The sequence below is a fragment of the Penicillium arizonense genome, assembly GCF_001773325.1.
Source record: "Penicillium arizonense strain CBS 141311 chromosome Unknown PENARI_contig009, whole genome shotgun sequence".
Lineage (NCBI taxonomy): Eukaryota > Fungi > Ascomycota > Eurotiomycetes > Eurotiales > Aspergillaceae > Penicillium > Penicillium arizonense.
The window spans coordinates 933,136-960,697 of NW_019173286.1; the positions used below are offsets into that span (position 1 = coordinate 933,136).

Here is a 27,562-nt window from a genome sequence, read left to right on the forward strand (position 1 = left end):
CACAGACCTTTAGGTATAGTGCTGATCGGCACTACTTCCTCGTAGGAACTAGGCATGGGAATAAATAAGAAGACAGAATAGTCATGAAATGAAGTAACAAGGCTTTGTCTAAGCCGGCTAACCGAAATTGTGAAAAGAATATTATCCGCTCCTTTCAACATGAAATCACCATAACAATAGTCAAATACCCATCTCTATGCCATGAGCCCCGAATCACACAAAAAAGTAAAAACTATCCCATTGACACCCTAATCAAAATACACCATTTTCTCATTGCAAGATTACACCCCGAGAACAAAGATAGTATGTCCGTAAGCATCCGAATCAAAAGAAAACCTCACTTGCGAACAACCATGCCAGCCAAAACACCAGCCCCAATCACACCACCATCTGAAGCCTCCCGCAAGAAAACAGACTTGCCCCCTCTCTGCGGACCAGTCCGCATAATCAACCGATCAATATATTGCTGACACATCTCCTTGAACTGCGGATAATGCTGGATGATACCACCGGTATACGCAACAACCAGTTCCTCAGGCCCGGACTGCCAATCAGCTGGCGTCTCAAGGACCGGCACGACGTGTCTGTGGATGGCGTGGTTAGCCGCGACCGCAGAGTCAGGCGCAGCAGCAACAATATCTGGTGTAACGGCTTCACCATTGCTCTGCGGTGAAGCGGCGTTCTCGGGCGTGTTGCTGTTGCTATCCTCTTTCAACTCAATCTCGCGCGCACAGGCTAGTAGTCCGACCACCGCAGAGGCTATCAGGCCCGCTGAGCGTCTCTGCACTGTGCGTGCGATCTTGCGGAACGCGCCTGCGGTCCGGGAATCCCAGCGCCAGTCGCTGCTTTCTGGTGGGGGGAGGGATTGGTTCAGGGCTTTGGCGAGCTCGGGGTCGGAGCGTGCTTTAGCTACCGTGTCGGAGATGTAGCTTGTTGTCAGGGCGTATTCTTGAATGAGATTTGCGGGGAGGGAGCGTTTGGATAGGTTGGCGATTGTTGTGAGGTAGTCGAAGAGGATTAGACGGATGAGTTCGCCGATGTAGCGGCCGCCGGTCATGTATTCGAATGGTTGGAATCCTGGACGCGCACAGGCCCGGTCCAGTTCGATATCCCATTTCGTCGTGACGTTTAGCTCGGAGAGGGGTGGTGCGGCGCCGGAGATGGTCCATTCGGTGTTGACGATTGTCTCTACCGCGCTTGGTTCCATTGTGTTGACGCTCTTGGCTTTGGATTCGTGTAGTGCATCTAGCTTCATTGGGATGGTTGCGTTACAGCCGGTACCCACGATGATGCCCATGGCGACTCGGCTGTTTGGTAATGACTTGACCTTGTAGGCGAGAGAGGCTAGAGTGGCCACGGTGTCGTTGGTAATTGCCTGGATCTTCAGTTTGGGCAATGCAAAGAGCTTGCGGCGTTTGGATGATGGCTCATCGTCATCATCTGGTCGCTTTGTGTGCTTCTCATATCCATCGAGAAGAATGTTGCCCAAGTTCAGATTAGATGAGATAGCGAAGCCTTTGCCCATGGGCATCAATGTAGCTTCTGCCAATGATTCTTGCCTATGATATGGTTAGAAAACACCCGGAAACAGACGTATAGAACCCGGTGTCCTAAAACCCAAGAACTGGAATAAACTCACATGATGGGGAAACTGAATGTAATGCCCATATCAAGCTCAGCAGGAATATCCTTTTTCGTCGCATCAGATGATAGACTCTCAGCTACCACTTCAGCGATGCAATCACCAATCCACGAGAACAGATCCTCAGCCTTGTCCATCTTCAAATGCTCCTGAATAGGCCAGGCTCTCTCCAACGTCCGCTTCACGCGCTGACGCTGGGCTTTTCGGATGGTGTCCCGTGACCTTTCAGTGGCATCAGTGGGACGAACATCTGAGTCGACAGCTTCTCCAAGCAACTCGATGAATGCAACTCGAAGATTGCTGCCTCCCACATCGATCGCAAGATAGCGACCAGTTTCCTGGCCCGTAGGAAGCTGGGTCACAGGCGTCGGGAGAAATTGCTGGTCCGATGTCAGGGCCAGGTGTCGGTATGTAGTGGAGAAACGCCGTGCCAATTGATAGAGCACACCCTCATCCAGGGACATGGGCGACAAGAATTCTTCCAGTTGTTGATGATGGGCAAGATATTCTCGTTGGACGGCGTCGTACTCCGAGTTGACCTCGTCATGGTCCTCCTCAACCGGATCGTCGGGAATGTCGCGCTCCTCGTCATTGTCCTTTTCAGATATTGAATTGACAGATGCCATTATGCAAAGTTGATGGCCAATGTATCAGCGAATCCAAATTCCGTGCCCCGAGTTGAGTATACGGGTATTCGCAAATGATAACCTTTAGCAGATCCCGAGCCTGACAGCCGTTACGTTTTCAACAGTGACGTCGGGCTGGAATGTTAGGAGAGGACACGGTCATGTCCTTGATGATAAGCTACCACAGGGGCTGATATAGCCTGGTTTCACGCTGGGTTAGTGAGGTTGCAATAAGGAGTGAACATTTCGGTGACGCGGTCTGCAGGGCGATGGGGCGGCTGCGGGGGAAAACAGAAACACGACGATCATGCCGGGAAGGTAAAAAAAAAGAAGCACCTGTCATGTTTTACGTACCTTGGAATCTTCGGTATGCGCTGATCACAGATAAATAATAGGAATCTCAGGGATGGGGGGTGGAGAGACTATATACGAATCTTGCGATATCCCTAGATGCCTGAGGCAGGAGTTGGAGAATGAAGTATACTCCCTGCTTAAGATAGGAGAGGAATAAGAAAATAAGAAAGGAAAAGAGAAGGAAACCAAGTGAAATAGTCAGGTACCTTTTTTTCTAACTTAAAAAGTGAGATGGAAGGAGTGGGGAAGCTATAAAAGCATCAAGGTGTATATGGGTCAGCGAAATGATAAATTTAGTGAATTTAGTGTGGTCTCAAGCATTTCATGTATCATCGATGCGACGTTGCTGAGAAACTCAACACTTCTCTGCTCTATGAGGCAAACGACTCCGTCTACATCTACACTCTTCTCCGAACTATGTAACCCTACCCGGGACCATCTGACGCCCTTCCAGGGAGGTCAAAAGAAGGCTAAACCACCTCGGTTAGGGGCCCAGGCTTCCCTCCATACTTGTTCTGACGCCATTCTTGGCTCTCGGGATTAAAACACAACCTGCGAGGCGTTGGGAAACGGCCGCACGGCCGCGAGTGACGATCCAGAGAGGTATACAACAGGGATTGACAGTGGGGTTTAGACCCCAGAACACGTACCAAAATCGTTTCAAACTGCGATTCGCTCGATACGAGGTTCGCCCGCTCTGATATACTTGTGGCGCTCGCGTGGTGATGGGGCCGGACATGCCCGTATCCAGACGCAGCCCCATATTGCGGCACTTCTCTGCCCAAGCATCGTGTGCTGTCTCCGGTCTCGATCGTTCTCGCCCAGACTGTCAGACCTCATTGGGGGCGGCTGCAGCCTCGCTTTTGCTTACCCGGAGTTGGTCACCTGCTCCCCCGTGGGTTCAAGAAACAGCTCTTGTGTTCAGGCGTATCTTGATACACCTGTATGTCAAGGTTTGACCTGCGAGCCTCAAAGCGACCTTGCAGAGAGCCTAGCCACGCGATCCTTGGACATAGTGCATACCTTGTCCCATGCGAATAAATGCCCAGTTTCTTGAGCCTTGTACATTTGAAACTTGAGCTAGTCAACGCCCCATAATGGTCTCCGAAGTCGGAGCCAAGAATGATGAGAGTATTGTCTCGGTGAAGATGTGGTAATTTAGGCATTTAGGAAGAAATCGGGTCTTCGCCAACCAAACAAAAGCAATTACAAGTAGAAGCAGCTAAAAATCCTTGATGTCACTGGTGGCTCATAAGTTACTGGAAGATCTTATGTAATGGCCTGGGCAAGGAGAAGTTCCGCCTCTCCACATGATCTTATCAACACAACGTCACCCTCACCATGGAGAAACTCCCGATCCACTCAGATGGCGATCCTCAGGATCAAAACGAACGGACTCGTCCCAGCACAGCTACCTTCTTACGTCGCCTGTGTATTGTTGTGTTGTTCCTGGTCGGCTACTACCTGCTGATTAGGCCATCTTCCACATGCACTCAGCACCACACAAAGCTTCCCGAGAGCTATACCCTGGGTCTTGAAGATATCACAAATGAGGACAGCCACAACCCAGACGCGGGACACATTCCTGATGCACAGAGCACACCTGCGCAAACCAAGATCCCGCTGGAGGCTCACATCATGAGCAAATGCCCAGATGCTCAGGCCTGTTTGCAGAAGCTGATCTTACCGGCCATGGAAAAGATTTATGACAAGGTGGATTTCAGACTGTCCTTCATTGCTAAGTGAGCACCAGTCCCCGACACCAGGGGCTTGATTTTCGTCCTGATCTCATTTGAAGTCATCCATTAACATCATCCAGTGCATCCGAAAGCTCCGAAGAGATAGAATGTATGCATGGTCCAGGTGAATGCATCGGTAACATGCTTATGCTCTGCGCGGCCAACCTTCCTTTCCCTCCCCCTACGGACGAATCCCTTCTCCCACCAGCCTACCCTCGAACACCTATCATCAGGTCTCTGGGATTCGCAAACTGTCTAATCAATGACTATGCCAAGATCCCGGATCGTGAATTCATTCATCAGTGTGCAATGGAACACGGGATTGACTTTGACTCACTGAATAAGTGTGCCAGCCAGCAAAATGATGACCCTGGTGATGGTGACGACGGTGGACCACCGCTGAGTGGCATCGCTTTGCTGCGCGAAAGCGCTGTGCGCGGTGCTAAACTTGGCGTCAAGACAAGCTGCACTGTGCGCTTAGATGATGCTTTCTGGTGCATTCGTGACAACAATGAATGGAAGAACTGCGCCCAGAATGGCGAAGGCAGCAACCCTTCAGTTCTGGTTGATCAAGTCGAGAAGCTCTGGAAGGAGCGGAACTGAGACCCATTCATACAGACACGATAGGATATGATAGTCAATGCAACTCACGATACCTTGCAAATCTTCGAGTGCAAGCCCTAGGCTTTTTATACTCACAAAAAATTTCTTTGGAATATGCTCTCTCCCACATGAATTCTAACTATGCGAGTCAAGCAGTGATGATAATGTTTCCATGGGCTGCCCTGGCCCTTACCTGTAGTCAACGAACGATCTCTTAGTTCTACCGCCTGGCATCGAAGTCGGACGTCAGTTGATTGCCTACGCTCCTCTTTTGTTTTTTCCTTTTTTTTCCCTCTCTACCATTGACTCTACCACATCCTGGAGCTCGCCCGGTCTTCCTTCTTTTCCTCATCCTCCCCTTCTCACCGAGACTTGATCAGTCTCCCACAGACTATCGGTTTGTCTTACCCTTCAACATTGTAAGCTATTATCACAGCTTCCAACATGTATATTGAGCTTACACCCTCACCTTCCTTCAGACCCGAACCGGTGATGCCTCCTCCAGGCCCTAAGGGCGATGTGCTGGCGCGCCTTCGCTCCAAGGAGGAGCAGATGTTCCTCAAATGGAATGTGGTGATGAACCCCAGTGAGCTTCTGCGTGGCATTGCTGCAAACCGTGAGAATTCTCGTGCTCTCTTTCACGGTTTGAGACGCCAGATCAGGGCCATCCGTCGTCGCTCCCAGGCCTACCGTGATGGCCAGGTCACAATCTTCGACCTGGTTCTGGTTCGCCTCTTTGATGCTGGACACACCATGCAGGACTATGGACTCTTTGAGTTCTATCTCGCTGAATTCCTGGGAACCAGAGACTGTGTCTCAAACGCTGATGCCAATCGCGTCGTCGCAGCCCACCTTGCTGCCCAGCGTATCCTGGACGATGGTATGCCAAATCTCCTTCTTCAACCTCATCGTCACAGATTTTGATTACCCTAGGTCCCATCGACGAGCTTCCAACCGTGAAGACTGCCAATGTCCAAGACGAGGAGCTCACCAGCACCCAGAACAGCACTTCTACCCGCTATTCTGAGGACGTCAAGCCACCTCATCTCGACAATCTCATCAGGGTCTACGAGAAAGCCAAAGATGACAACCACAAGGTCGGCACCACTCACAGCCACAACGAACGCTCCAACAGTGTCCGGTTCCTCCGTGACACCGCCGAGAACCTCCTGCGCTATCTCAAGACAGTCGATGAAGATCACGAGCTGATTCCTGAGCTCAACGATGTCGTCAAGAGCAGCCAGGCCCGCGCCGAGGAGCTTGCTGGTGGCCGCAAGCGCAAGTTCGAGCATGAACGACGATCGCCCTCCATGAGCCCTTACCGTCCCACCGGATACACCTATGAGTACGACCACCGCACGGGCCGTGGCGGATACGTCAAGGATGGATGGGACCACAGCCGTGTCTCTGAGACCTGGAACCGTGCATCTGACTCTTATCGTCCGAGATATGCGCTGCGCCGTCACTAAGCTCTCATGTTCAATACAGCATAGTCCTCGTGGAAGCGATGCGTCGAGTTATGGGACGATGCCTGTTTTCCCCGTTACTGCTGAAGAAACTTAACAAATAAGCGTGCCCAATAGCATCAGACAGTTAAGTTCAGTAATCAATTCAAATTACTAGGAAGCCGGCAGAAAGTTCGTATAATGTCGACGGTGGTCGAAGTATACAACCTTAAAGTCCGATCCATGGTGAGCGCTAGTCCACTCTAATCGTAGCGCCAATAAACAACCCACGTGCCTGGATGACATAATCCGTAGATCAACAGCGGTCACCTGCAAGCTCTCAAGGGGGTTTTCTCTCTTTGTATTCACTTGAATTTAACAAATGAGGTAGTCCCCGCCCAAATGGAGAGACTGACCTACCGACCCGGTCCCTAGAATCCCAACCAAGCCCTGCATTCCCGTGAGAAATGGCAGACCTTCAGCCCTCCGCAGTGGGGACATCTTCCAACAGCTCAGGCACATCCTCGAACCCACGATTCACCCCGGTGTCCTATGACCAAGACAGCGATTCCCTAGCATCGGGACCGGCCAAATCACCCATTGGCCCATTGCGCGTGGAAACCAACTTCGACGACCACCCGGACGTCGGCGACCCTCTATCCGATTTGGAGAACGAGTACAATACCAGCGCGGAGCTCGAGGGCAAATTCCGGCAGGGTGGGTCGGCGCCGAGATATACATCCGAGGAGGAGAGTGAGGTAGTGAAGAGGTTTGATCGACGGCTGGTCCCGTTCCTGGCTCTTCTCTACCTGCTCGCCTTCCTGGATCGCTCGAGTATGTTTTATTATGCCGCGTTGCGAGAGCATTACTCTAAACATATTGTGCGATCGTGTGCTGATCTGTGACACAGATATTGGAAATGCAAAGATAGCTGGTCTTCAGGAAGATCTCCAGCTTTCACCTTCTCAGTATGAGTGGCTCCTTACTGCTTTTTACATCACTTACATTCTCTTTGAATGGATGACACTTATGTACCGCCTTGTGCCACCACATATCTACATCTCTCTGTGTGTATGCGGCTGGGGACTCATCGCCTCGTTTCAATGCCTAGCGACTTCTTTTTGGGGTTTGGTTGTTCTCCGAGCTTTGCTTGGGATCACTGAAGCGGCGTTTGGTCCCGGTGTACCGTTTTACCTATCATTGTTTTACCGTCGACATGAACTGGCCTTCCGGAATGGTTTGTTTATTTCGGCAGCACCGCTAGCAACGTCCTTTGCGAGTAGTCTAGCGTTCTTGATCGTCAAGTTCAGCAGTGATGGCCCCATCTCACCGTGGCGCACGCTGTTCCTCGTCGAGGGGTTCCCGAGTGTGGTTGTTGCTGTGTTTGCTTGGTTCTTGATTCCAGACTCTCCAGGACAAGCTCGGTTCTTAAATCGTCGGCAGAGAATGGTTGCTCAGCAGCGTCTTGAGGAAAATACGGTTGATTATCAGCAATCATATGGGAGCCGGTTCAACTGGCGAGAGATCTTGAAGACTGCATCGGATCCCAAAGCATATATGGCTGCTGTGAGTCCAATTCCCTTTGTGCTTTTCGAAGAGGATTCTAACTTCTGCATTTCAGTTTATGTTCTTTAGCTGTAATGTGGCTTTCAGCTCAATGCCCGTCTTTTTGCCCACGATCATTAAAGAGTCAGTCCACCATAACCTCCACTGCTCAATCCAATCACTTGCTGACACAGCGATCTATAGCATGGGATACTCCTCATTACAGGCCCAAGCCCTCTCGGCGCCCCCGTATCTAGTCGCCTTCGTCGTGGTCCTTCTCACCGCATACGCCTCAGACCACAGCCGCTCCCGAAGCACTTACCTCATAGCCCACGCACTCATCTCATCCATAGCCTACCTAGCGATCGCACTAACAGGCCATTTCCACTCACACCTATCACCAGCACTACACACCTTCATCCGCTATATTTGTGTCTACCCAGCGACCGCAGGATTCTTCTCAGCAATCACCCTTATCATAACCTGGTCAATGGACAACCGCGTCGAAAAAGAAGGCAAAGGCGCAAGCATAGCCATCCTGAATATCATCGGCCAGTGTGGTCCACTGCTCGGCACAAGACTATATCCCCAGTCTGACGGGCCGTGGTATGTTCGTGGCATGGCTACCTGCTCATTCTTTATGATCGTAGTCGCGGTATTGGCTCTGGCTATGCGGATTCTCCTGCAGAGGATGAATCGTGCTGTTGCGGACTCGACTTACACGATTGTTGAACAGGCTGGGCCTGTGGAGCGGGGTGAAGAGCGGGATGTGCTTATGGGCGGTGGCAGGAGGGATGATTTGGAACATTCTACTGGAGATAAGAGACTTGTGTACATCATATAATCCGGACCTATTACCATTTCGGGTCTTATGTGGCTGTTTTTCTTGACGTCTTAGTGTAGGCACTTTGGTCCCCAAACACTTGAGGCCGAATGGTCCACTCCACCAAGTCTTAGCAAACCATCGTACACTGAGCTATTGGTGATGTGGACATGCTTATGCCGACCAACCCGGTCAAAACTGTGGCTATAACGATCACTATAAACCTCCTTTTCACCTAAAATATTGAATCACCATCATATCACGTTCGAAGCGGACAACCACGAAAATGTCAGAGAAACCGCCCTTTAGGGTCATTACCATCGACGGCAGTGCCGCCGGCTTTTTTCACTAGCCAGCATTGCTTGAAAAATGTGAGAAATTGCAACTCAATTTGGAGTCAGCATCAGTCTTTTGCCTACAGACGAGCGCATTCTCGATCAACTTGGGCTGTAAGAGGCATTGGAGAGACTGAGCTCGCCTTTGAATATCTATTCGTTCTATGAAGAGAATGGGAATGCTAAGCATCACGATGGTTGGGAAACTAAATTGGAGGAGTGTGGGTGGTGCATAGCAAGGCTCTCTCTTGTTGAATAACATGCTGATGTATGGATAGATTCGGTTATAAAATTCAGTTTCTGCACCGGCGACAACTGGTCCGGGTTTTGTTTGACAATCTCCGCGACAAATGGAAGGTCCTTACTCCTCATGCTGTTGAAAGAATTGAACTTCTGCCAAACGGTGTGATGACCGAGACAATGTCCGGGATTGATGTATGGACCTAAGGGGCTTTATGTCCTTATTTGGTAGTAAAATTTGTGTGTTCGGGGTTTAAACTGCATGCATTTTATAACAAACTGGGATAGCGAAGGTTTGTGCTCCCAAAAATCCATGATTCATAAATCTTCAAATCAGATCAAGTTTCCAGCTCGGTGGGTCTTCGTCAAGTCTCATAAAGGCCATATTGGTGCCAAAGAGTTTGGTGGATTTAGCAGCCAAGCTCGCCGTGGTTGTTGGCGACACACTTGTCTTTACATTCACCATGTTAGCTGACTTTCCAACGCCCTTGGCTTTCTAGGGGTGATCATCACTTACTCAAATCAATTGTAGTAGAGACGTAGTTGTGGTCACGCTCGGCGTTGCGGCACTGGCAGGTGAACTCGGCGTGGCCACGCATGGTGCAGTTAATGCAAGAGCCGGAATAGTGACCACTGTTTCATGGTTAGTTTTCGTGCTATTGAATCCCGGTTCCATATCCAACTTACTTCTTTCCGCACTATAGAGAAATTAGTATTAATATATCAAGTAACTTAGGGTTGGTGCACTCGTACCTTGAGCTTGCCCTTGTCGTTCTTGAGGCAACGGTTCAGATCAATTGAGCTGGTTCGCAGCTCGCCATCATGTGAGACACGACACTCTGCGCGCAAAGTTGTGCCCTCGCCATCAACGTTCTGGCAGGTGTCCGCAAACTTCGATGAGCCGGCAAAGGCCATGGCCACGAATGGGAGGAGTCCAAGAGCCTTGAGGAAGAGCATGATGATGGTTTGTGATGCTTCGTATGAATTGATGCTAAGGTTAAATGGTATAGTGTTTATGATTATTGTGATGAGTGAAGATGTATACTTGGGGGTAAAGACTCCTTATATAGCCATGATGGTTGAACATAGCTTTGATGCTTCTCAGACATCCAGCACCTGAAAGTGTTCTCATGATCTGATCGCAGGGAACAGAACAGCTACAATAGCTCCTTGCTTTGCCCAAAAGCCTGCCACGGGACTCAATCCGAGTCATTATCAGGTCTGTCGAGGTCATAATGCATGAAATCTCAACAAGTGACGTCTGCTGCTGGCTCCGGGGCTGGGCTAAATCTTGGCCATGCGACATCAATACATGGAAAGTCTCTATGAATACCTTTTATGAAGAAAGCCTGGCCTGTATATATGTACCGAAAGACAAAGGACAGTATATCGTTTTCAAGGGTATAGAGAGCTAATTGCTGTTGGCAGGTGTTCCTGGACGTAGATCTCGGCGACAAACTCTAACACATAGCTTCGACATGGACATTCTTTTCCTTGCTATGCCAAACAATGGGATGGCGGTGTGTCTAAGACCAGCTTGAATCAGGCATAGATCATATGTCAGCATCGATCTACCACGTCGCTGCAAGGGACACATCTGCATGGTCTTTCCGCACGAGCCTGCCACTAACAAGCCCCGCGCATAGAGAATACTTTGTGATCAAAACACAGCCAATAGGTGTTTGACTGGGGATACTTTCAACGATGCGATGCATGTTCTGCGTCATTTCTCCATACCAATTGGATCGCCAACAGCAGCCTTGCGGTTCCCCAGCGTCCTCCGCGCTCGGCTAACACGTTTGCACGGAGCTCTACTTAGTATGTCTGTATGCCCCTTGTCAATGCTGACCCCTTGATTCAGCGTCTTCTTCGTCCTTCTTATCGTTTTGAATGCAGTTCAGCGGGCTTTTAGAAGCCGTCGCATCGAGGTCTTTCACAAAGGTTCAACACATTTGCCCATTCAAGTTACGTTGCTTAGAGCATGTTTGACTCAATAGTGGAATCAAAAGTTTTAGGTCAACTGTATACTCGCACTCCCCCCAGTGGAGCTACATTTGGCACCACTTCTTGAGAATCATATACAGAAAAATACCTGACTCCCATTTGTCAATCAAAGACGCAAATCAGAAATTAAAACTGATCGTGTACAGTTTGCTGTGAGCAAGTTCAGTTCTTATGCATTTGCTGCCTCCTTTATAGGAAGCTAGTTGGAACTTACACCCCAAGCTCACGATCAGCGTGACATTTGGAACAACGAAGTCCTGTAGAAAAGTAACACTGCGCTTGCTTTATGAAAAATTTACGACATTATTCCTGATGGTTTAGTAATTATAAATTCTCATCGCGCTGACATCACAACTCGTATTGGTGTTTGTCCCCGTAAATTAATTTTGGTTCATACTAGACAGACGGGATCATGTTTAGATGACTTCCGAAAAAGCTACGCATCCATGGATGACATTTTCCAGGTGATCAGCGCAGTTGCATAGGGGATATTCTGAGTCTGGCTGGCAGCCAAAGCTTCATTCAGATATACTCATGCTCAATATGCCATTAATCTAACGGACGGAAAAGTCGGGAAAGTACACCATTTGAAGAAAAAAGTACGCAAGCAGTTACGTATATAAAATTCGCTAACGCCATTATCCATCCTTCTTTGAACTTTTCGCCAAATATGTCCGTATACTTTCGTTGCGTCCAAGTTTTGTGCAAGTCTATTTCTAGGGTGTTTTCCATAAAAGCCACCACTCACCATGCAGTGTGGCCACCGTCAATGAGCAAAGTACTACCAGTCATGAAGCTGCTTGCATCAGAAAGACAGAAAAGTGCAGAGCCCCGGAATTCCTCGGGGAGCGCCAGACGACCAAGCATGTTCCCAGCTTCCCAGGTAGCACGGGCAGCAGGGTTCTGCTGGAAGACTTCATCAACCATAGGAGTGATAATGTGGCCAGGGCACAAGCTGTTGACTCGAATGCCATGACGGCCCCATTCCATAGCGAGAGAGCGAGACAGCTGGATGACCGCCGCCTTGGATGAGTTGTATACAGGTGAAGTCATACCCTTGTTGGCAATCAGACCACTCATGCTAGCTACTAATAGAATTGAGCCTTTTTGTTGGTAGTTGAACATCTGGCGAGCGGCCGCGGTAGCCGAGTTGAATACTCCATTGTAATTGATTGACATCACGTCATCTAGGGCATGCTGGGAGTACTCCAGTGCGCTTTGGAGGTGATTGATTCCGGCTGCGGCAATTAGACCGTCTAGGCGCTCGTGTTGGGCTGCAATTGTGGCCATTGTGTTGTTGACTTCGGTGTTGTTGCGGACATCGATGCGGACGTACTCCAGAGTACCGCCATATTCGTTCTCGGCCTTGTTCTTGGCGGCAATGAAGTCTTGGTGAGGAGTTTCGAGCCGGTCCAGGCAGTAAACTAGGTTTTGATTACCAGTCAGTATGTATCTCTTTCGGTCTGATACTGAATAAATGTAGTTACCTTTTGCGCCAGCCTCAATCAATGCTTCGGCCATCGACAGCCCCAATCCTCGTCCACCACCAGTGATGGCATATACTCGACCCTCCATATCAAACTCCCGGAATCGTTCGCTGTTGCGCAAGAGCTTCTTTGGCGGCAACTTTGATTGGATGTGATCCGGGTTTTGAGAGACATTGTGAATATCTTGAGGGTTGAATGCGCTTTTGGAGCTCGAGTACAGGCGGCTTGAAGATAAAGCAAGAACACGAGGAGCACGTACGGCAGCGCCAGCGAGCCGTGTGCGAACAGGAGCCATGACTCGGGGCAGAATGGAAGACATGCTGCAGGATGTAGAAGGGATGTGGATCGGACGGTTTGAGGGGAGAGAAGGAGTGAAATATATATGGATACGGTATAGTATTAAGTCGATAAATGCAAGAAGGAAGTATAGATGCAACGGCTCAAAAGAGTTCACGATACTCAAACATGGACTCCCTCGGGGACACAGATTTATATGTCTGAGAAACAGGGGCGGTACTTCCTTGGAGAGGTTGCCGAGAACAATAAGATCCTGCAAAGAAGATTGCCCCTCGTTTGAATGGAAAAATCAACTCAGGTGCGCGTGACACTGTGGATTCACCAGCTGCTTTCACCGTGACTCAAACGACCCAGACACTTCCATCGACCGGGAGCATCCACGACCACCAGGGCCCAAGCTTGCCACCGAGGCAATGATTAGCTGTGGAGGGTATGTTGGGGAAAGGGGGTCAAGCTGACTGGGCGCAACATTGGAGCATCGTGACCCTTGGTTGCTGCCGAAGACGGTATATTCCATCGGAGCTTCGAAATGGCCCAGTCGGGTCCCCGGGAGGTATGCATGATTGTCCATCACATTGAGCTCTATGCCGGCATGATTGGCTCACAATCAGCTTCTTTTTTTTCCATGCCGATCCCCGATCTTATTTTGCGAGGTTGAATTGCTCAATTCCAAGAAAGATCCTAGCAAAGTGGCGGTTACGGAATGCCAGCCCTCCAATTGAACACTCGGCTTTCACGGGCAATGGAAGCGTAATGCATAACCTTGATTTGATTTAAGCCCGGGGTTTTGGCCGGGATGTCCAAAGGTACAGGCTCCACAATAAAATTCCAAGTAGTGTAGGCCAGTTGAGATATCTCGTCTTCTCCTTTCTCGGTATACCCGGGCCGCCATATCAAGACCCTCCGTGTTCCACTCCTCAATCCACCCGACCCCACGGGCGTACAGCTTCTCCAGTCCCGAGGTCGGATTTCGGTTTATTTTTGTTTTAATATGGGGGGAATGGAGCACCTGAGCTTAAGAATCTTCAATCTCACGATGTGCAGTCCAGCCCGGGATGTCCTGATCGGGTAATCCCAGACCTCGGGACAAGCATCCCTTTACTTCTCACCGAGTCCTCTAATTCACAACGGGCAAATGTTTAGTTTAACGACATTTTAATGTCTCAGAGCAAGTTGAGTCAAAGAATTCACAATCTAGTCTCAATTATGCCTTCAATTGATGGGAAACTCTTTCTATCAAGCTTCCTCTGCCTAGCGGGAGCTAAAGCCATTGAAGGTGACGTGCCACTACGCAAATAGTAACAATATGCATGCCTGGCCTTCCCCATAGTTTCCGCGGCTGGGGAAGCCGCGAGCTCGCAATCTAGAACTTTCTTGCCACACCGTAGCCCGTTCAGTAACTTGAGCCCTACGTACATTATACTGGGACACGTAAGTTACCTAGTCCCGTTGCCCGCTAGACAAGGACTACCGAAGCATCTAAGGCGATCTCGAACGCCCCGGAAGGTGGTTTGCAATCTAATTTCAGACCATCGGTACCACTGGAGAACAGATAAGGAAGCTTTCTGTTATTTCTGTTAATAAAGAAATAAGAGCGATCTGCGAAGACACGGTGTATGCATCTTCCTGCCGTGGATCCTTAAATAAAAGCCCATCAGGACACATGACCTCCATCTTGCAGCCGTGGAGGAGTCGAACTCCGTGAAGCCGGCCAGAGGCAAATCAAGATCAAAGCAAATGGAGAAACAATCCGCATAGTGTCCAGACTCCTGTAGACTGTCCCAATGTCACCGATGCCCGGAGGATAAAACGCCAATCCCTCGCTGGGGAGCCGCTAAAAAAAAGTAGCAAAAAAAATAAACAATGATCGGTCTGAGGCACATAAGTTCGGCCCTTATTGCATACCCGCCAGACCCGCGGACGTCTCGGGCCCGAAGCCGGTGCGAAGGCTGCCGAAATCCAGTTTCATGAGCAGTCTGTCCACGCCTGCAGGTTTGCGGGGCATATAATGACTGAAACTGGGGCCTGTGCTGTCTTCTCGTTGGGACCCGAGCCCCATCTGGCCGAAATCTGTTCCGAAATCTACGGATCCGCGTCCTTCTCCTGATCGCCTATCGTCGATGTTCCGCAGGCTTGTAACGAGGTCTTTCATGCCCGTCTCGACGTGGTTGCGTGTGGAGCGCAGCATTTCCCACATCTCACGTTCTTCTTGGGCATAGTCGATCATGGCATCCACGACACCTTCGTCGGTTTCCAAGTCCATATTCCGTTGGATGTTCTCCAGTCGAATCACGAGTGCGACAAAGCGGTCGATGTCGGTGAGGATGCCTCTCAGGGTATTTGTGAATGGTACCTCGGTTAGAAAGAGGGATTGAACGAGAGACGCCAAGTGCCGACGATGAGCAACAGTCAGAGCCTCAGGGTCATGCCGTCCCATGGTTTGTGAGCCAGACTCGAAAGGATCGCCGGTGGGCCCATGATCCAAGGAAAGTGTCCCAGAATCTTCTTGTAGTTTGGAAGAGGACGCGGTTCCAGGTCGAGAGCCGGGTGCTGATCTTGTGGACGAAGACCTTCCTTCAATCCACTCACGGAGGTGCTGCCACGATTCATTGACCACCTCTCCCTGAAAGAAGGTGCCAATTTCTGAAAGCACGAACAGACACGCGCTGCTTGTGGCCCAGATTGGGCGCATTTGGCGAACACGGGCATTATCTCTTTCTCTTCCTGCCTTTAATCTGGCTTGACCAAAGGCGCTATTGCTTCGCGTTGGTCCCCGTGGAGTAGGGTGGTTTCTGCGTAATGAAGTTCGCTTCCAAAGATCTCCAAGCCTAATTTGAGCCCGTCTTATACCCAGAAGATAAGAGTGGATCTTGGAATATATGAGAATGTCAGAGCTCGAGATGAACAAGTCAAGAGGGGCTCGGATTTGTGCTGTTAGTTGTGTTGGTGTCGGGAAAAGTAAGTCCTCGAATGATACTTTCGAGATCTCCGCTATCGGATTAGCGTTCTGGGCTGGGGTCATTGGCCGTTCTTTTTTTCGACCACTGAAGGATAGAGAAAGGAGATTCCGGGCAAGTTCAAGCTGATCATCAGCTTGGTCCTCTTCTTTTTGCAAAGAAAACAGCTCCGCCCATGCTTGGACTAAGGCAGTTGTGACATCCCCTTCTTTGATGGCGAGACCGTCAAGTTTACTAGATGGCCCATTACGGGCCAACGTTAACCCACGACGTCGACTTTCTTCCAGGCGGGCATCTGCATGTGATACCAGGGCAACTGCAAACTCACCCCGCCCCAGTAGAAGGAACCCGTGAAGTAAATCGAGGATCTCGAGGATTTTTGGAAGTGGCAATAGTTTGGACAGGGTTGACTGAGAAAGTGAAAGACGAATGCAATCAACAGCGGAAGATAGCTTCACAGGCGAAATTGGTGCTCGCAAGCTTGCGAGTTGCTCTATGTGCTCTCGATACAAAGTTACTGGTGCAGCAGAGGTTCCTGTCATTGAGGTTTTCCGTTTTGCCCGAATATGGTTTAGCGATTTGCCAATGAACAATATTGAACCTGCCGTTTGTGCCGGAACAAATTTCGGAAGTAGGTGGCTGTTTATGCTGAATTGTGCCTCGTCGCCTTCGCTTTCGAAATCCTCCTGGATGAAGAAGTCATCTTTGCCGTACATAGGGAGGTTCCCATAAAGAAGCCACATGGAAAGTTGCTTCATCCATGCTGCCTCTGCAGATGCTTCTAAATGTAAGGCCATCTCTTTGATATCAAGATATCCTGTGTGAGCTTCGGTCCGCAGATGATCAATGAGTTCTGCACCAGTGGAACCATGGGGGCGTTCGCCCTTCTTCCTCTCGGGTTGAATAAATTGGACGATATCCCAGAGCCACTCCATCCGCCGCGTCCACGGTGCGAATTCTCCAACGATAGTCGACAATGGGACGATACCGTAGCCTCCAACATATCCACTATCTTCGGCAAGAATCGCTCTTTCCACCTCCAAGATTTTCTTTTGAAATTCGCTTAGGTGTGTCCCCACGATGGCAGTGGAGACTGAGCGGCAGACGACGGACGGGTTCACGGAGGAAATTTCGGAGGCGCGTGTACGTAGCTGAGCGTGGAGCCGACTCAGGTGGGCAACGGATGCGAGGAGGGCTTTCTCCGGAGGTGAAAGAAGGTGAAAATCATCTTGAGCGACAGCGCCTTTCCCCGTTTGGGTGCCGAATAGGGGTGACGGTTGGCCGGAAAGGGAGAGCAGGATCTCGTGGAGCATTCTGACGGAATTTCACTGTCGGATGTCAATTACTGACCGGTCACCAGGATATACAGATGAAACTCACCAGGAGAACCGTCTCCTGTCCCCTGGACAGTTTTGACGCTGCCAGTATAATAGACCACGGCCTACAAACTCGAAGCGACACATAAGAAGTCGGACGATTCAGCGCCCAAGCTACGCGTTGATGCCGAGACGCGTCGTGGGAGGGTGGGATGACGATGTTCAAAGCTGGCACAGCACAACAACAGAGGCCATTTTCATCTTTCAAGCTCAACTGTAATCTTTAAAGCACCTTTCAAGAAACCCCAAGACTCTCAACACACTCAACTGCAGCTTCAAGTATCCATCAAAGTATCGCGGGGCTTCCGAGGTTGTTCACCGCCTCCTTAGTCAGCTCCTAGCTGTCCCCTCCACTCTTACGTCGTTGGTTCCCTCGAATCTCTCACTCACTTTCTACTCCTTTCTCTCTTCTTTTACTCCTCCTCCCTGAAACCGCTTAAATTTATCTCTGAATAGTCCTCCGCGATCCGTCGTTTACGTTCGGATTGCTACTTTACTTTGTGCTCGTCGAGCTAGGTACCTGGTACGCTGGCGTTGCAACTTGATTTATCATCACTGTCGAAAGTCTTGCTTCCCCGCAAGGCTTTCACTTCCTGATTTTCATCATTCGTTCCAATATTCCTGTTCGAGACGCGGCTAAGCCGAACAAACGCAGAGCGTCCGAAGACGACATCGGAGCTCCGTCAGAAAAACGAATCATGACGGTATGATCTCCTCGGGGAATGAATGCATTGCCGCTAATACGTTCCAAGGACGCCAAGATGCAGGTCGATAACCCACAAGAAACCGTCGAGATGATCAAACATGGGGAAATCGACGAGTCCCTCTACAGTCGACAACTGTGAGTGCCCCGCACTGAGCGAGGCTCGAGTATCCTAGTATACTGACGCTTTCGAGGTACGTTCTTGGTCACGAGGCCATGAAGCGTATGGGATCTTCCAATGTTTTGGTCGTGGGTCTGAAGGGCCTGGGTGTGGAAATTGGTGAGTTTAACCTAAGCGGTTATCGACCGGATCCTCTCATTCTTATCGCAATTGTTCTGACTGGTCTAGCCAAAAACATCGCTCTCGCCGGCGTGAAATCCCTCACTCTCCACGACCCTGCACCAGTCGCTATCGCGGACCTTTCTTCACAGTTCTTCCTCCAGGCCTCAGATGTCGGCAAGCCGCGCGCCGAAGTCACCGCCCCGCGAGTCGCCGAATTGAACTCTTACGTTCCAGTTACTGTTCACGAAGGCCAGAAGATTGCAGATGATTTGGAACAGCTTAAGCGCTACCAGGCAGTTGTTCTTACACAAACCCCTCTGAAGGAACAACTGGCGATTGCGGACTTCTGCCACAAGAACGGAATTTACCTCACGATCACGGATACATTCGGTCTCTTCGGTTACCTCTTCAATGATTTCGGAAAGAATTTCACGGTTGGTGATCCTACTGGCGAGGAGCCTGCCGGTGGTATTGTTGCAGACATCGACGAGGATGGCTTGGTATCGGCATTGGATGAGACCCGACATGGACTGGAAGATGGTGATTTTGTCACATTTACTGAAGTCCAGGGAATGGAAGGCCTTAACGACAGTGCGCCTCGCAAGATCACTGTCAAGGGACCATATACTTTCACCATTGGCGATGTCTCCGGCCTAGGAACATATCAGGGTGGAGGTCTCTTCAACCAAGTCAAGATGCCTAAGTTTATTGATTTCCAGTCACTGGAGGAGCAGCTCAAGAACCCCGAGCTTTTGATTTCCGACTACGCCAAGTTTGATCGGCCTCTGCAAATGCACATTGGTATCCAGGCTCTCCACAAGTTTGCTGAGACTCATGATGGCCAATTGCCTCGTCCTCACAACGACAGTGATGCCCAGGAGGTCCTCAAGCTTGCTACTGATCTTGCTGCAGCTGGTGAGGAGAAGGTTGAACTGAGTGAGAAGGTCATCAAGGAACTCAGCTACCAAGCCCGTGGTGATCTGAATCCTCTGGCTGCCTTCTTCGGTGGTATCGCTGCTCAGGAGGTCCTGAAGGCAGTTTCCGGCAAGTTCAGTCCTGTGCACCAGTGGCTGTACTTTGACTCCCTCGAGTCTTTGCCTTCATCGGTCACTCGATCCGAGGAGAGCTGCAAGCCCCTTGGTACTCGTTACGATGGACAGATTGCGGTGTTTGGTAAGGAATACCAGGACAAGCTTGCCAACGTCACCCAATTTTTGGTCGGCGCCGGTGCCATTGGTTGCGAGACTCTGAAAAACTGGGCCATGATCGGTCTTGGTACAGGCCCCAAGGGAAAGATCTACGTTACCGATATGGACCAGATCGAGAAGAGCAACCTGAACCGGCAATTCCTCTTCCGCACCAAGGATGTTGGCAGACTGAAGAGTGAATGCGCATCCGCGGCCGCACAGGCCATGAACCCAGAGTTGCAGGGCAAGATTGTGACTCTTCGTGACCGCGTTGGACCCGATACCGAGGAAATCTTCAACGAAAGCTTCTGGAACGGCCTGGACGGTGTGACGAATGCTTTGGATAACGTTGATGCTCGTACATATGTTGATCGCCGCTGTGTCTTCTTCCGCAAGCCATTACTGGAAAGCGGTACTCTCGGCACAAAGGGCAACACTCAGGTTGTTCTTCCCTTTATCACGGAGTCGTACTCCAGCTCTCAGGATCCTCCTGAGAAGTCGTTCCCCATGTGTACGCTGAAGAGTTTCCCGAACCGCATTGAGCATACCATTGCCTGGGCACGGGATATATTCCAGACCTACTTCGTTGGTCCACCGGAATCAGTCAATATGTACCTCTCGGAACCTGACTACATTGATCAGACACTCAAGCAGGCGGGTAACGAAAAGCAGACCTTGGAGCATCTCCGTGACTTCTTGGTCACCGATAAGCCTTTAACCTTCGATGACTGTATTGTCTGGGCCCGTCAGCAATTCGAGTCCCAATACAACAACGCAATCCAACAGCTGCTCTACAACTTCCCCCGGGACTCCAAAACTTCTTCTGGTCAACTCTTCTGGTCTGGACCTAAGCGCGCGCCTACACCCTTGAAGTTTGACAGTCTCAACCCAACCCATCTTGGATTCGTTATCGCTGGTGCCAATCTTCACGCGTTCAACTATGGCATCAAGAACCCTGGCGCAGACAAGGGCTATTACCGCAAGGTGGTTGATGATATGATCATCCCCGAGTTCACACCCAGCTCGAATGTTAAGATCCAGGCCAATGATAACGACCCTGATCCCAATGCCCAACCAGCCGGAGGTTCGTCCAACGATGACGATGAAATCCAGAAATTGGTGGCCACTCTCCCTTCGCCCAACTCTCTCGCTGGCTTCCGTTTGCAGCCCGTTGAGTTCGAAAAGGATGATGACACCAACCACCATATCGACTTTATTACTGCCGCCAGCAACCTCCGTGCGGACAACTACGACATTCCCCAAGCTGACCGACACAAGACTAAGTTCATTGCCGGAAAGATTATCCCTGCCATTGCCACCACTACCGCCTTGGTCACTGGTCTCGTCGCCCTTGAGCTTTACAAGGTCGTTGACGGCAATGACGACATTGAACAATATAAGAACGGTTTTGTCAACCTTGCGCTTCCATTCTTCAGTTTCAGTGAGCCGATCCAAAGCGAAAAGGGCAAATACCAGGGCAAGCAAGGCGAGGTCACCATTGACAAGCTCTGGGACCGTTTCGAGGTGGAAGACATTCCCCTCCAAGAGTTCCTTGACTACTTTGCCGAGAAGGGTTTGGATATCACCATGGTCAGCTCTGGGGTCAGCTTGTTGTATGCCAGCTTCTACCCCCCCGCGAAGGTGAAGGACCGTCTTCCGCTGCCGTAAGTTACTTCTTTCCTACACACGCGAATTGATTAACTAACATTGGAACTTATAGCATGAGCAAACTTGTGGAGCATGTCAGCAAGAAGCCAGTTCCGGAGCATCAGAAGAACATCATCTTCGAGGTGACTGCCGAGGACCAGACCGAGGAAGACGTGGAGGTCCCATACGTGATGGTCAAGCTGGCTAAATAAATGTTGGGCTATTTGGGTATACTAGACCCGATGAAAAGCTTAAGTTAGTACAATAGCTAGAATTTATGACTATTTCCACTCCACTGTCAGTGTGTTCGTGTAGATTATATAGTTCTGCATAAGCCGTTAAGGGGAGTTTCCTATTTGGAATGCCAAGACTCCGCTTTGTCAAAGCTGATTGAGCTCTCGATAAGCAACACCTGACTCAGCATTTGGTCAAGACGTAATGCCCCGCAAATACTTCTATTCCCTTCTTCTGCGAGATCTAAGTCAGACCTATAAAATACTCCCTGTCTTCCGCTTATGTTCTCTACCCTACTTCGTTCACAAGTTTTACACAATCTTCCACGTCTAGCAATTCTCCGTGTGGGGCGCATTTCTAAAGCTTCCCAAAGTTTCAGCTTCTCCGCACCTTTCTTATATTCCCGAAACATGGCTGTATGAACCTCTCAAGACATCAGCGACAATTAATTAAATGCTAATCCGTGATTAAAGACCGGCAATTCCGCCAAAATCACCGACTGGGTGAACCCCGCCGACAAGTCGGGCGAGTTCAAGCGTCAGCAATCCGTCTTCCGGAACTGGATCTCTAGAGAGGCTGGCGCTCAGTTCCCTCCTGAGAAGGGCCGTTACCATCTCTATGTCTCGTACGCTTGCCCATGGGGTATGCTAAAGCTTCCAATCTACATTATACGTGACCTGATGCTAATTGTTTAGCTCACCGGACTCTGATTACCCGGAAGCTCAAGGGTCTTGAAGACTTCATCTCCTTCTCCTCGGTGCACTGGCACCTTGGCGAGAATGGTAAGTTCTGTTGAGAAACAAACCAAACCATAAGACCCTAACTTACATTCCAGGCTGGCGATTCGCTACTTCCGATGAGAAGCTCCCGGGAGAGAACACTATCCCCGATCCCCTGCACCCGGAGTTCACCCATATCCGCCAAGTATACTTCTCCAATGACCCGGACTATACAGGCCGATTCACGGTCCCAGTCCTCTTCGACAAGAAGACTAAGTTGATAGTCAGCAACGAGGTAAGAACACCATCCCGAAAACATATCCTTGAACCAACATTCTAACCAAAAGAAAAAACCAGAGCTCAGAAATCATCCGAATGCTTTACCACGAATTCGACGACCTCCTCCCAGAGCAGTACAAAAGAGTAGACCCCTTCCCGCCAGCTCTGCAATCGGAAATCGACGCCTCAAACGACTGGATCTACAACGACATCAACAATGGCGTCTACAAATCAGGCTTCGCAACAACCCAAGAAGCCTACGAAAAAGCCGTAACAACCCTCTTCACCTCCCTCGACAAAGTCGAAGCCCACCTAGCCAAACAACAAGCCGCCTCAAAGCCGTATTTCTTCGGCGATGAGATCACAGAGGCGGATATCAGATTGTACACGACTATCATTCGCTTCGATCCTGTCTACGTGCAGCATTTCAAGTGCAATCTTCGTGATATCCGCTCCGGCTTCCCGGCTATTCATGCCTGGGTGAGGCGCTTGTATTGGGATGTTCCTGCTTTCCGGGATACCACTGAGTTTGAGCATATCAAGTTCCATTATACTAAGAGTCATAAGCAGATTAATCAGTTTGCTATTACGCCTCTTGGGCCTGTGCCTGATATTCTTCCTAAGGATGAGGAGGTGAGGGCTGTTAAGGGGGCTTCATTGGGATAAGTTATTGTGGGGGTGGTATTGTGATTGCAACTGTTGGATGCGTTATCGACTAAGTTAATCAGAATGACATTCAATTGAGTATTTCTATTTCTACGGAGTATTATGGTTACAATCTCATTGCTGATCGATATTTTCTTTTTCAATTGTTCAAGGATGTAGATTTTCTAGTATAGACAAAAAGAAAGCAAAAAAGTCCCGTGGTATTGTATCGACGCCTTGCCATGCTGATGTGGTTGATGATTGTTGGGTTTCACATGCCTTTTGTATCAAAGGCAGGCCAAAAGTACAGTTGTCTCAAAAGTGAGGGCAACATAAGCAAGAAGAGAAATGAAAAATTACATGTTGAAACCCTGACGTACAGGGATCAAGCAAAGGCAAATGCAAAAGTTTGATCTCTAAATGGCATCAGAGAAAAAGAGATCGGCAGGGCAAGGTATGCATTATTGAAATGCACCTGTGAGCGAGGATTCGACATATCTGGACGGATCCGGTGGGTATCTCGAGGTGACGCTTGTGAAATTCAAGCGGGTAAATATCAAATATTAGCCGCAAGGCGCCGGGGTATGTTGTGTCGGTTACCAGGGGCCAGGATGCGGACGTTTGGCTGGCGCCGGTATCTGTCTAGGTATGGAAGAAGTGACGAGGAGACTGAGGAATGATTTTGGGCGGGCAGATCATCTCAAGCCGAGCGTGCGTTTCGCGTTTTCGTATACCACGTAACTGATCGACATAGCCGGTGCCACCTTTAGAAGGTTGGGTGTGAGTCCCTTGTAAAGACCGCGGGGTCCTTCGGATGCAAGAGTACTGCGTAGGACGTCGCCGATGCCATTGTATGTAGGTGGGTGCATGACCGTACCCTGGGTTTGCAGTCGGGTGCGTAGGACATTGAGGGGATAGACAATCGATGCGCTGAATCCACCACTTGTCGCGCCAATTGCACCTGTCGCGAAGTTGCCGAGCGGTACATCATCTTCATGGCAGCCTTGCTCGCGGGCCTTTTTAGCAATAAGGGTTCGTTTCAAATATTCAAATGTCGACAAGTCGATTGCAGCGTAGGGGAACATTCCGACGAGGCCAAGAGGAAGTCCTCGGAAAAAGCCAAGTAAGCCATTCTTGTTCCAGACCTTCTTCGCGGTGGCTGCAATGAGCTGGTTGCCCTTCGGGCCACCCTTTACAGTTTCACACTGCATGCGACTGTCGAGATAATAAGCTATCTTGTCCACATAAATGGTTGGTTGGTGTACTCACAATTTAAGTGTATCAAGGGGATATACAAAACATCTGGAAAGGGATTAGAACTGTGTGTCTCTTCTCAGAATAATGCGAGACCTACTGTGCAACCATTCCACCGAAACCACCGGACATGAATTGTGACGTGGGGAGGAGTCGCTTGGTATCATTGTGCCCTTCAAGTCGCGCAAATGCTCGTTTCGCAGACTGATATCTGGTCAGTATCCATATTCCCATGATAAATCAATTTGCATATCAACCAACCTCATAGGCTCCAAACTTGATTGCAGACTCTGGCATAACCTTCACAACGTTCAAGCCATTTCCTGTTGGCGATTAGTCGAGGCTTCGAGCTAGGGGACGAATAGCTTAACGAACCTGCAAACAAACTGCGGATTCCTCCAGCTCGCCATAATACTGTCAGAGCATCGACTAGTGTTCTGGAGGCGTTTCCTGCCGCAACCAGTGGGGCTCCCTCCTTCGCCGCTCGGATGGTTGTTTCTTTGATGCCGGTTTGAGCAATCAGATAGACTTTGAGACGGTCAAGGGGAGCGGTGGCCGTCCTTGAGACAGCGCCCGCAATTCCACCTGCAACGAAGTAGCCTAATTGAGGGGTATTTTCGGTCAACTTCCGTTCATAATATCGCAGAGACATCCACATGGCGGTAGTCTTGGGGATCGGCAGCCACTCCAGCTCGAAGTCTCCCTCTATCGAGGCAAATTCATCATCGGGAACAGGTCCCAACTTTGAGCTCTGGGTGGTTTGCGCGTGGGCTGAAGGAAGGAGAGAGGCCAAAGCGGGTAGGGAGAGAATATTGTACAAAAAGGCTTGGATGGCCAGAATATAAGGTGTAAGAAACGGGTGGTCTGTACCTAAACCCTGCAGGTCATTGATGTGGACATCTCCTTCCAGGTTTAGATTGCCCGTGGCCGAGTAGTATGACAAGACTGCGTGAAGGTCGGTCGGGGAATGTAGAGGTAGGAAAAGGAGGAAGTCCCTAGATGAAAGAGCAGATACGTCAGCCCAGGCTGTTCAGCCTCACTTGACCAGTCCGGGTGTGTCTAACCTCCACTCTGTGTAAGAGATAACCCCGTCATTGTTTTTGTCGACCTCCGTGAAAAACTGGTCGAGTTTGGCGTTCGAGACCGTGACTCCGGACTGAGCAAAGGCGCTCCGTAATTCGTTTTTGTCGATTTCTCCGTTCTGATTGCGATCGATTCTCTGAAACATCTTCGATAATCCATCCTCCGTGTGGTCGACAAACGCTCGGAATTCTAGAGACAATTAGGATCGATGGCGCGCGGCCAGGACATTCCTTTCCCGGTGCTTGTGATCTTACCAGCTTGGTCTATACGGCCGTCGCCATTGGTGTCGACTTCCCGCACGACGTTGCGTACCATGTCATCTGCATTTTTTAGTGCTGGCAAGAGACGTGTTAGTCAGGTGCAGCAGCACGGGACCCGGTCAGACCCACGATGATCGATCTTCTTAAGGCCCTTCTTGAGCCCAGTCAAGTCGATATGGCCTTCGCGTCGAGTATCCAGGGTCTCCCAGAGTTTGGCGACTCGTTCGTCGCGTTCATCTTTCGACTCGCCGGGTGCCATGATCGGAGGAAAATTGTTACCGAGCACCCTTCATCATTTGTGTAAAGTAAAACCGGGTAAGCCCCTATTGTAGAGAGTAGGGGAGGAGCATAGAAGGTGGGGACGGGTAAGTTGCAATGATTAATCGACGCTCGGCGATTTGCTTGGGCTCTTGACGCCATTACCGGATTATCGTCGGGAGGCACGGGACCAGGGCCAAGCCCTACTATCCCTTTTTGGGACTTGGACCTCCTTTATGTTTAACTTATACATCACTCTTATTCCAGTTAACTGTTATTCTTATTCCCTTACTTTATTCTGTTTGCCCTTGAATGTCCTGCGGGGAAGTTGTAGCTCGGACCTCGGAGATCATGTCGTGACGGGTGTCCGGTCTCGACCCATCAAATCCCCCGATATGGCGGCAAACTACTGGACTTCGACCCAGCGTCGACACTGGCTTTTCTCAAGGGAAAAGTTAGCTGAGATTCGTGATGCATTACGAGAGAAGGACAAGGCTGCGCATTCACAGTTTCCGCTGCCGGATCAGCGGCTACTGAACATCTACTTCAACCAGCGTGGGTTCCGCTAATATGATGTCTATCGAGCGCTTGGATGCAGCACAAGGCTAACCAGGGTAAATAGAGCTCATCAAGCTTGGCAAGCGCATGTCCACCAGACAGCAGGCCATTGCAACAGCACAGGTGTATCTCAAGAGGTTCTACACCAAAAATGAGATTCGACAGACAAATCCGTACCTCGTACTCACCACAGCCTTTTATCTTGCCTGCAAGATGGAAGAATGTCCACAGCACATTCGCTTTGTGGTCGGCGAGGCACGCGGTCTATGGCCAGGTATGCATCCATGTCTAGCTGAGCTCTTAGCGATATGCCGAGGTAACCCGGGAGCTAACGATCCCCAGAATTCATCACCCCAGACGTTGCAAAGCTGGGAGAATGCGAGTTCGCTCTCATCTCAGAAATGAGCTCGCAACTGATCGTGCATCATCCCTACCGGACATTGTCCGAACTACAATCCGAACTATCACTCACCTCGGAGGAGGTCGCTCTCGGCTGGTCGGCGATCAACGATCACTATCTAACAGACCTGCCCTTACTACATCCACCCCACGTCATTGCAATTATGGCAATTATCGTCGCCGTTGTCTTCAAACCCTCCCATCCTGCCAACTTCTCTGGTTCCACGCAATCCGCTCTAGCGAGCGCCATGAGAGATGGAGGAGGCATGCATATGATGGCTGCTTTGTCGGATAAGGCTGGATCTGGGCCTCCGCCAAAAATTCAAAAACTTGTCGGCTGGCTTGCTGAAAGCGAGGTTGATATCAAAGCTGTTATCGAGTGTACGCAGGAGCTGGTTTCGCTGTATGAAGTGTGGGAGCAATACAGCGAGAAGACGTGCAAAGAGCTTATTGGGAGGATGGTCAAAAGTAAGAACCTGGACAAATAATGCTTCATTTTGCGCTTTCGTATTCCGGGTGTCCTCGTTCCGATCTGTTTAGCCGATATCGGCAGTTTGGCCGGCTGGTCTAGGTATTTCCA

General features: G+C 50.0%; 11 protein-coding genes across 11 annotated transcripts; 6 read left to right on the forward strand and 5 right to left on the reverse strand.

The window, feature by feature from the left end:
- Nucleotides 1-337: 337 nt before the first annotated feature.
- Nucleotides 338-2,268, reverse strand: PENARI_c009G04662 (hexokinase family protein; the record flags this gene model as incomplete). Its single annotated transcript, XM_022631841.1, has 2 exons — nucleotides 338-1,559; nucleotides 1,640-2,268. 2 exons carry the CDS (start codon nucleotides 2,266-2,268, stop codon nucleotides 338-340), a joined length of 1,851 nt encoding a protein of 616 aa, XP_022488316.1.
- A 1,695-nt stretch (nucleotides 2,269-3,963) lies between these two features.
- Nucleotides 3,964-4,964, forward strand: PENARI_c009G03732 (GILT family protein; the record flags this gene model as incomplete). Its single annotated transcript, XM_022631816.1, has 2 exons — nucleotides 3,964-4,364; nucleotides 4,442-4,964. 2 exons carry the CDS (start codon nucleotides 3,964-3,966, stop codon nucleotides 4,962-4,964), a joined length of 924 nt encoding a protein of 307 aa, XP_022488337.1.
- A 444-nt stretch (nucleotides 4,965-5,408) lies between these two features.
- PENARI_c009G08060 (uncharacterized protein) lies at nucleotides 5,409-6,433 on the forward strand (the record flags this gene model as incomplete). Its single annotated transcript, XM_022631943.1, has 2 exons — nucleotides 5,409-5,844; nucleotides 5,898-6,433. The coding sequence occupies 2 exons, from the start codon at nucleotides 5,409-5,411 to the stop codon at nucleotides 6,431-6,433; spliced, it is 972 nt and encodes a 323-aa protein (XP_022488362.1).
- Nucleotides 6,434-6,876: 443 nt separating this feature from the next.
- PENARI_c009G04296 (uncharacterized protein) lies at nucleotides 6,877-8,798 on the forward strand (the record flags this gene model as incomplete). The annotated part of the gene is made up of 4 exons (XM_022631830.1): nucleotides 6,877-7,243; nucleotides 7,320-7,975; nucleotides 8,031-8,098; nucleotides 8,159-8,798. The coding sequence occupies 4 exons, from the start codon at nucleotides 6,877-6,879 to the stop codon at nucleotides 8,796-8,798; spliced, it is 1,731 nt and encodes a 576-aa protein (XP_022488217.1).
- A 964-nt stretch (nucleotides 8,799-9,762) lies between these two features.
- On the reverse strand, nucleotides 9,763-10,309 carry PENARI_c009G10242 (CVNH domain-containing protein; the record flags this gene model as incomplete). The annotated part of the gene is made up of 4 exons (XM_022632010.1): nucleotides 9,763-9,803; nucleotides 9,870-9,985; nucleotides 10,040-10,050; nucleotides 10,106-10,309. The coding sequence occupies 4 exons, from the start codon at nucleotides 10,307-10,309 to the stop codon at nucleotides 9,763-9,765; spliced, it is 372 nt and encodes a 123-aa protein (XP_022488317.1).
- A 1,791-nt stretch (nucleotides 10,310-12,100) lies between these two features.
- Nucleotides 12,101-13,162, reverse strand: PENARI_c009G06260 (putative short chain dehydrogenase/oxidoreductase; the record flags this gene model as incomplete). Its single annotated transcript, XM_022631893.1, has 2 exons — nucleotides 12,101-12,780; nucleotides 12,844-13,162. The coding sequence occupies 2 exons, from the start codon at nucleotides 13,160-13,162 to the stop codon at nucleotides 12,101-12,103; spliced, it is 999 nt and encodes a 332-aa protein (XP_022488396.1).
- Nucleotides 13,163-15,034: 1,872 nt separating this feature from the next.
- On the reverse strand, nucleotides 15,035-17,410 carry PENARI_c009G11687 (uncharacterized protein; the record flags this gene model as incomplete). The annotated part of the gene is made up of 1 exon (XM_022632053.1): nucleotides 15,035-17,410. The coding sequence occupies one exon, from the start codon at nucleotides 17,408-17,410 to the stop codon at nucleotides 15,035-15,037; it is 2,376 nt and encodes a 791-aa protein (XP_022488136.1).
- Nucleotides 17,411-18,171: 761 nt separating this feature from the next.
- On the forward strand, nucleotides 18,172-21,505 carry ubaA (E1 ubiquitin-activating protein ubaA; the record flags this gene model as incomplete). The annotated part of the gene is made up of 4 exons (XM_022631910.1): nucleotides 18,172-18,177; nucleotides 18,226-18,314; nucleotides 18,371-21,310; nucleotides 21,367-21,505. 4 exons carry the CDS (start codon nucleotides 18,172-18,174, stop codon nucleotides 21,503-21,505), a joined length of 3,174 nt encoding a protein of 1,057 aa, XP_022488392.1.
- A 432-nt stretch (nucleotides 21,506-21,937) lies between these two features.
- PENARI_c009G02502 (glutathione S-transferase family protein) lies at nucleotides 21,938-23,191 on the forward strand (the record flags this gene model as incomplete). Its single annotated transcript, XM_022631784.1, has 5 exons — nucleotides 21,938-21,943; nucleotides 22,001-22,169; nucleotides 22,223-22,309; nucleotides 22,363-22,541; nucleotides 22,604-23,191. 5 exons carry the CDS (start codon nucleotides 21,938-21,940, stop codon nucleotides 23,189-23,191), a joined length of 1,029 nt encoding a protein of 342 aa, XP_022488437.1.
- Nucleotides 23,192-23,865: 674 nt separating this feature from the next.
- On the reverse strand, nucleotides 23,866-26,026 carry PENARI_c009G01863 (calcium-binding mitochondrial carrier protein; the record flags this gene model as incomplete). The annotated part of the gene is made up of 8 exons (XM_022631761.1): nucleotides 23,866-24,385; nucleotides 24,440-24,472; nucleotides 24,525-24,628; nucleotides 24,686-24,747; nucleotides 24,800-25,419; nucleotides 25,489-25,696; nucleotides 25,762-25,842; nucleotides 25,897-26,026. The coding sequence occupies 8 exons, from the start codon at nucleotides 26,024-26,026 to the stop codon at nucleotides 23,866-23,868; spliced, it is 1,758 nt and encodes a 585-aa protein (XP_022488442.1).
- Nucleotides 26,027-26,420: 394 nt separating this feature from the next.
- Nucleotides 26,421-27,470, forward strand: ssn8 (cyclin-dependent protein serine/threonine kinase regulator SSN8; the record flags this gene model as incomplete). Its single annotated transcript, XM_022631858.1, has 3 exons — nucleotides 26,421-26,580; nucleotides 26,648-26,857; nucleotides 26,926-27,470. 3 exons carry the CDS (start codon nucleotides 26,421-26,423, stop codon nucleotides 27,468-27,470), a joined length of 915 nt encoding a protein of 304 aa, XP_022488103.1.
- Between the last annotated feature and the right edge of the window lie 92 nt (nucleotides 27,471-27,562).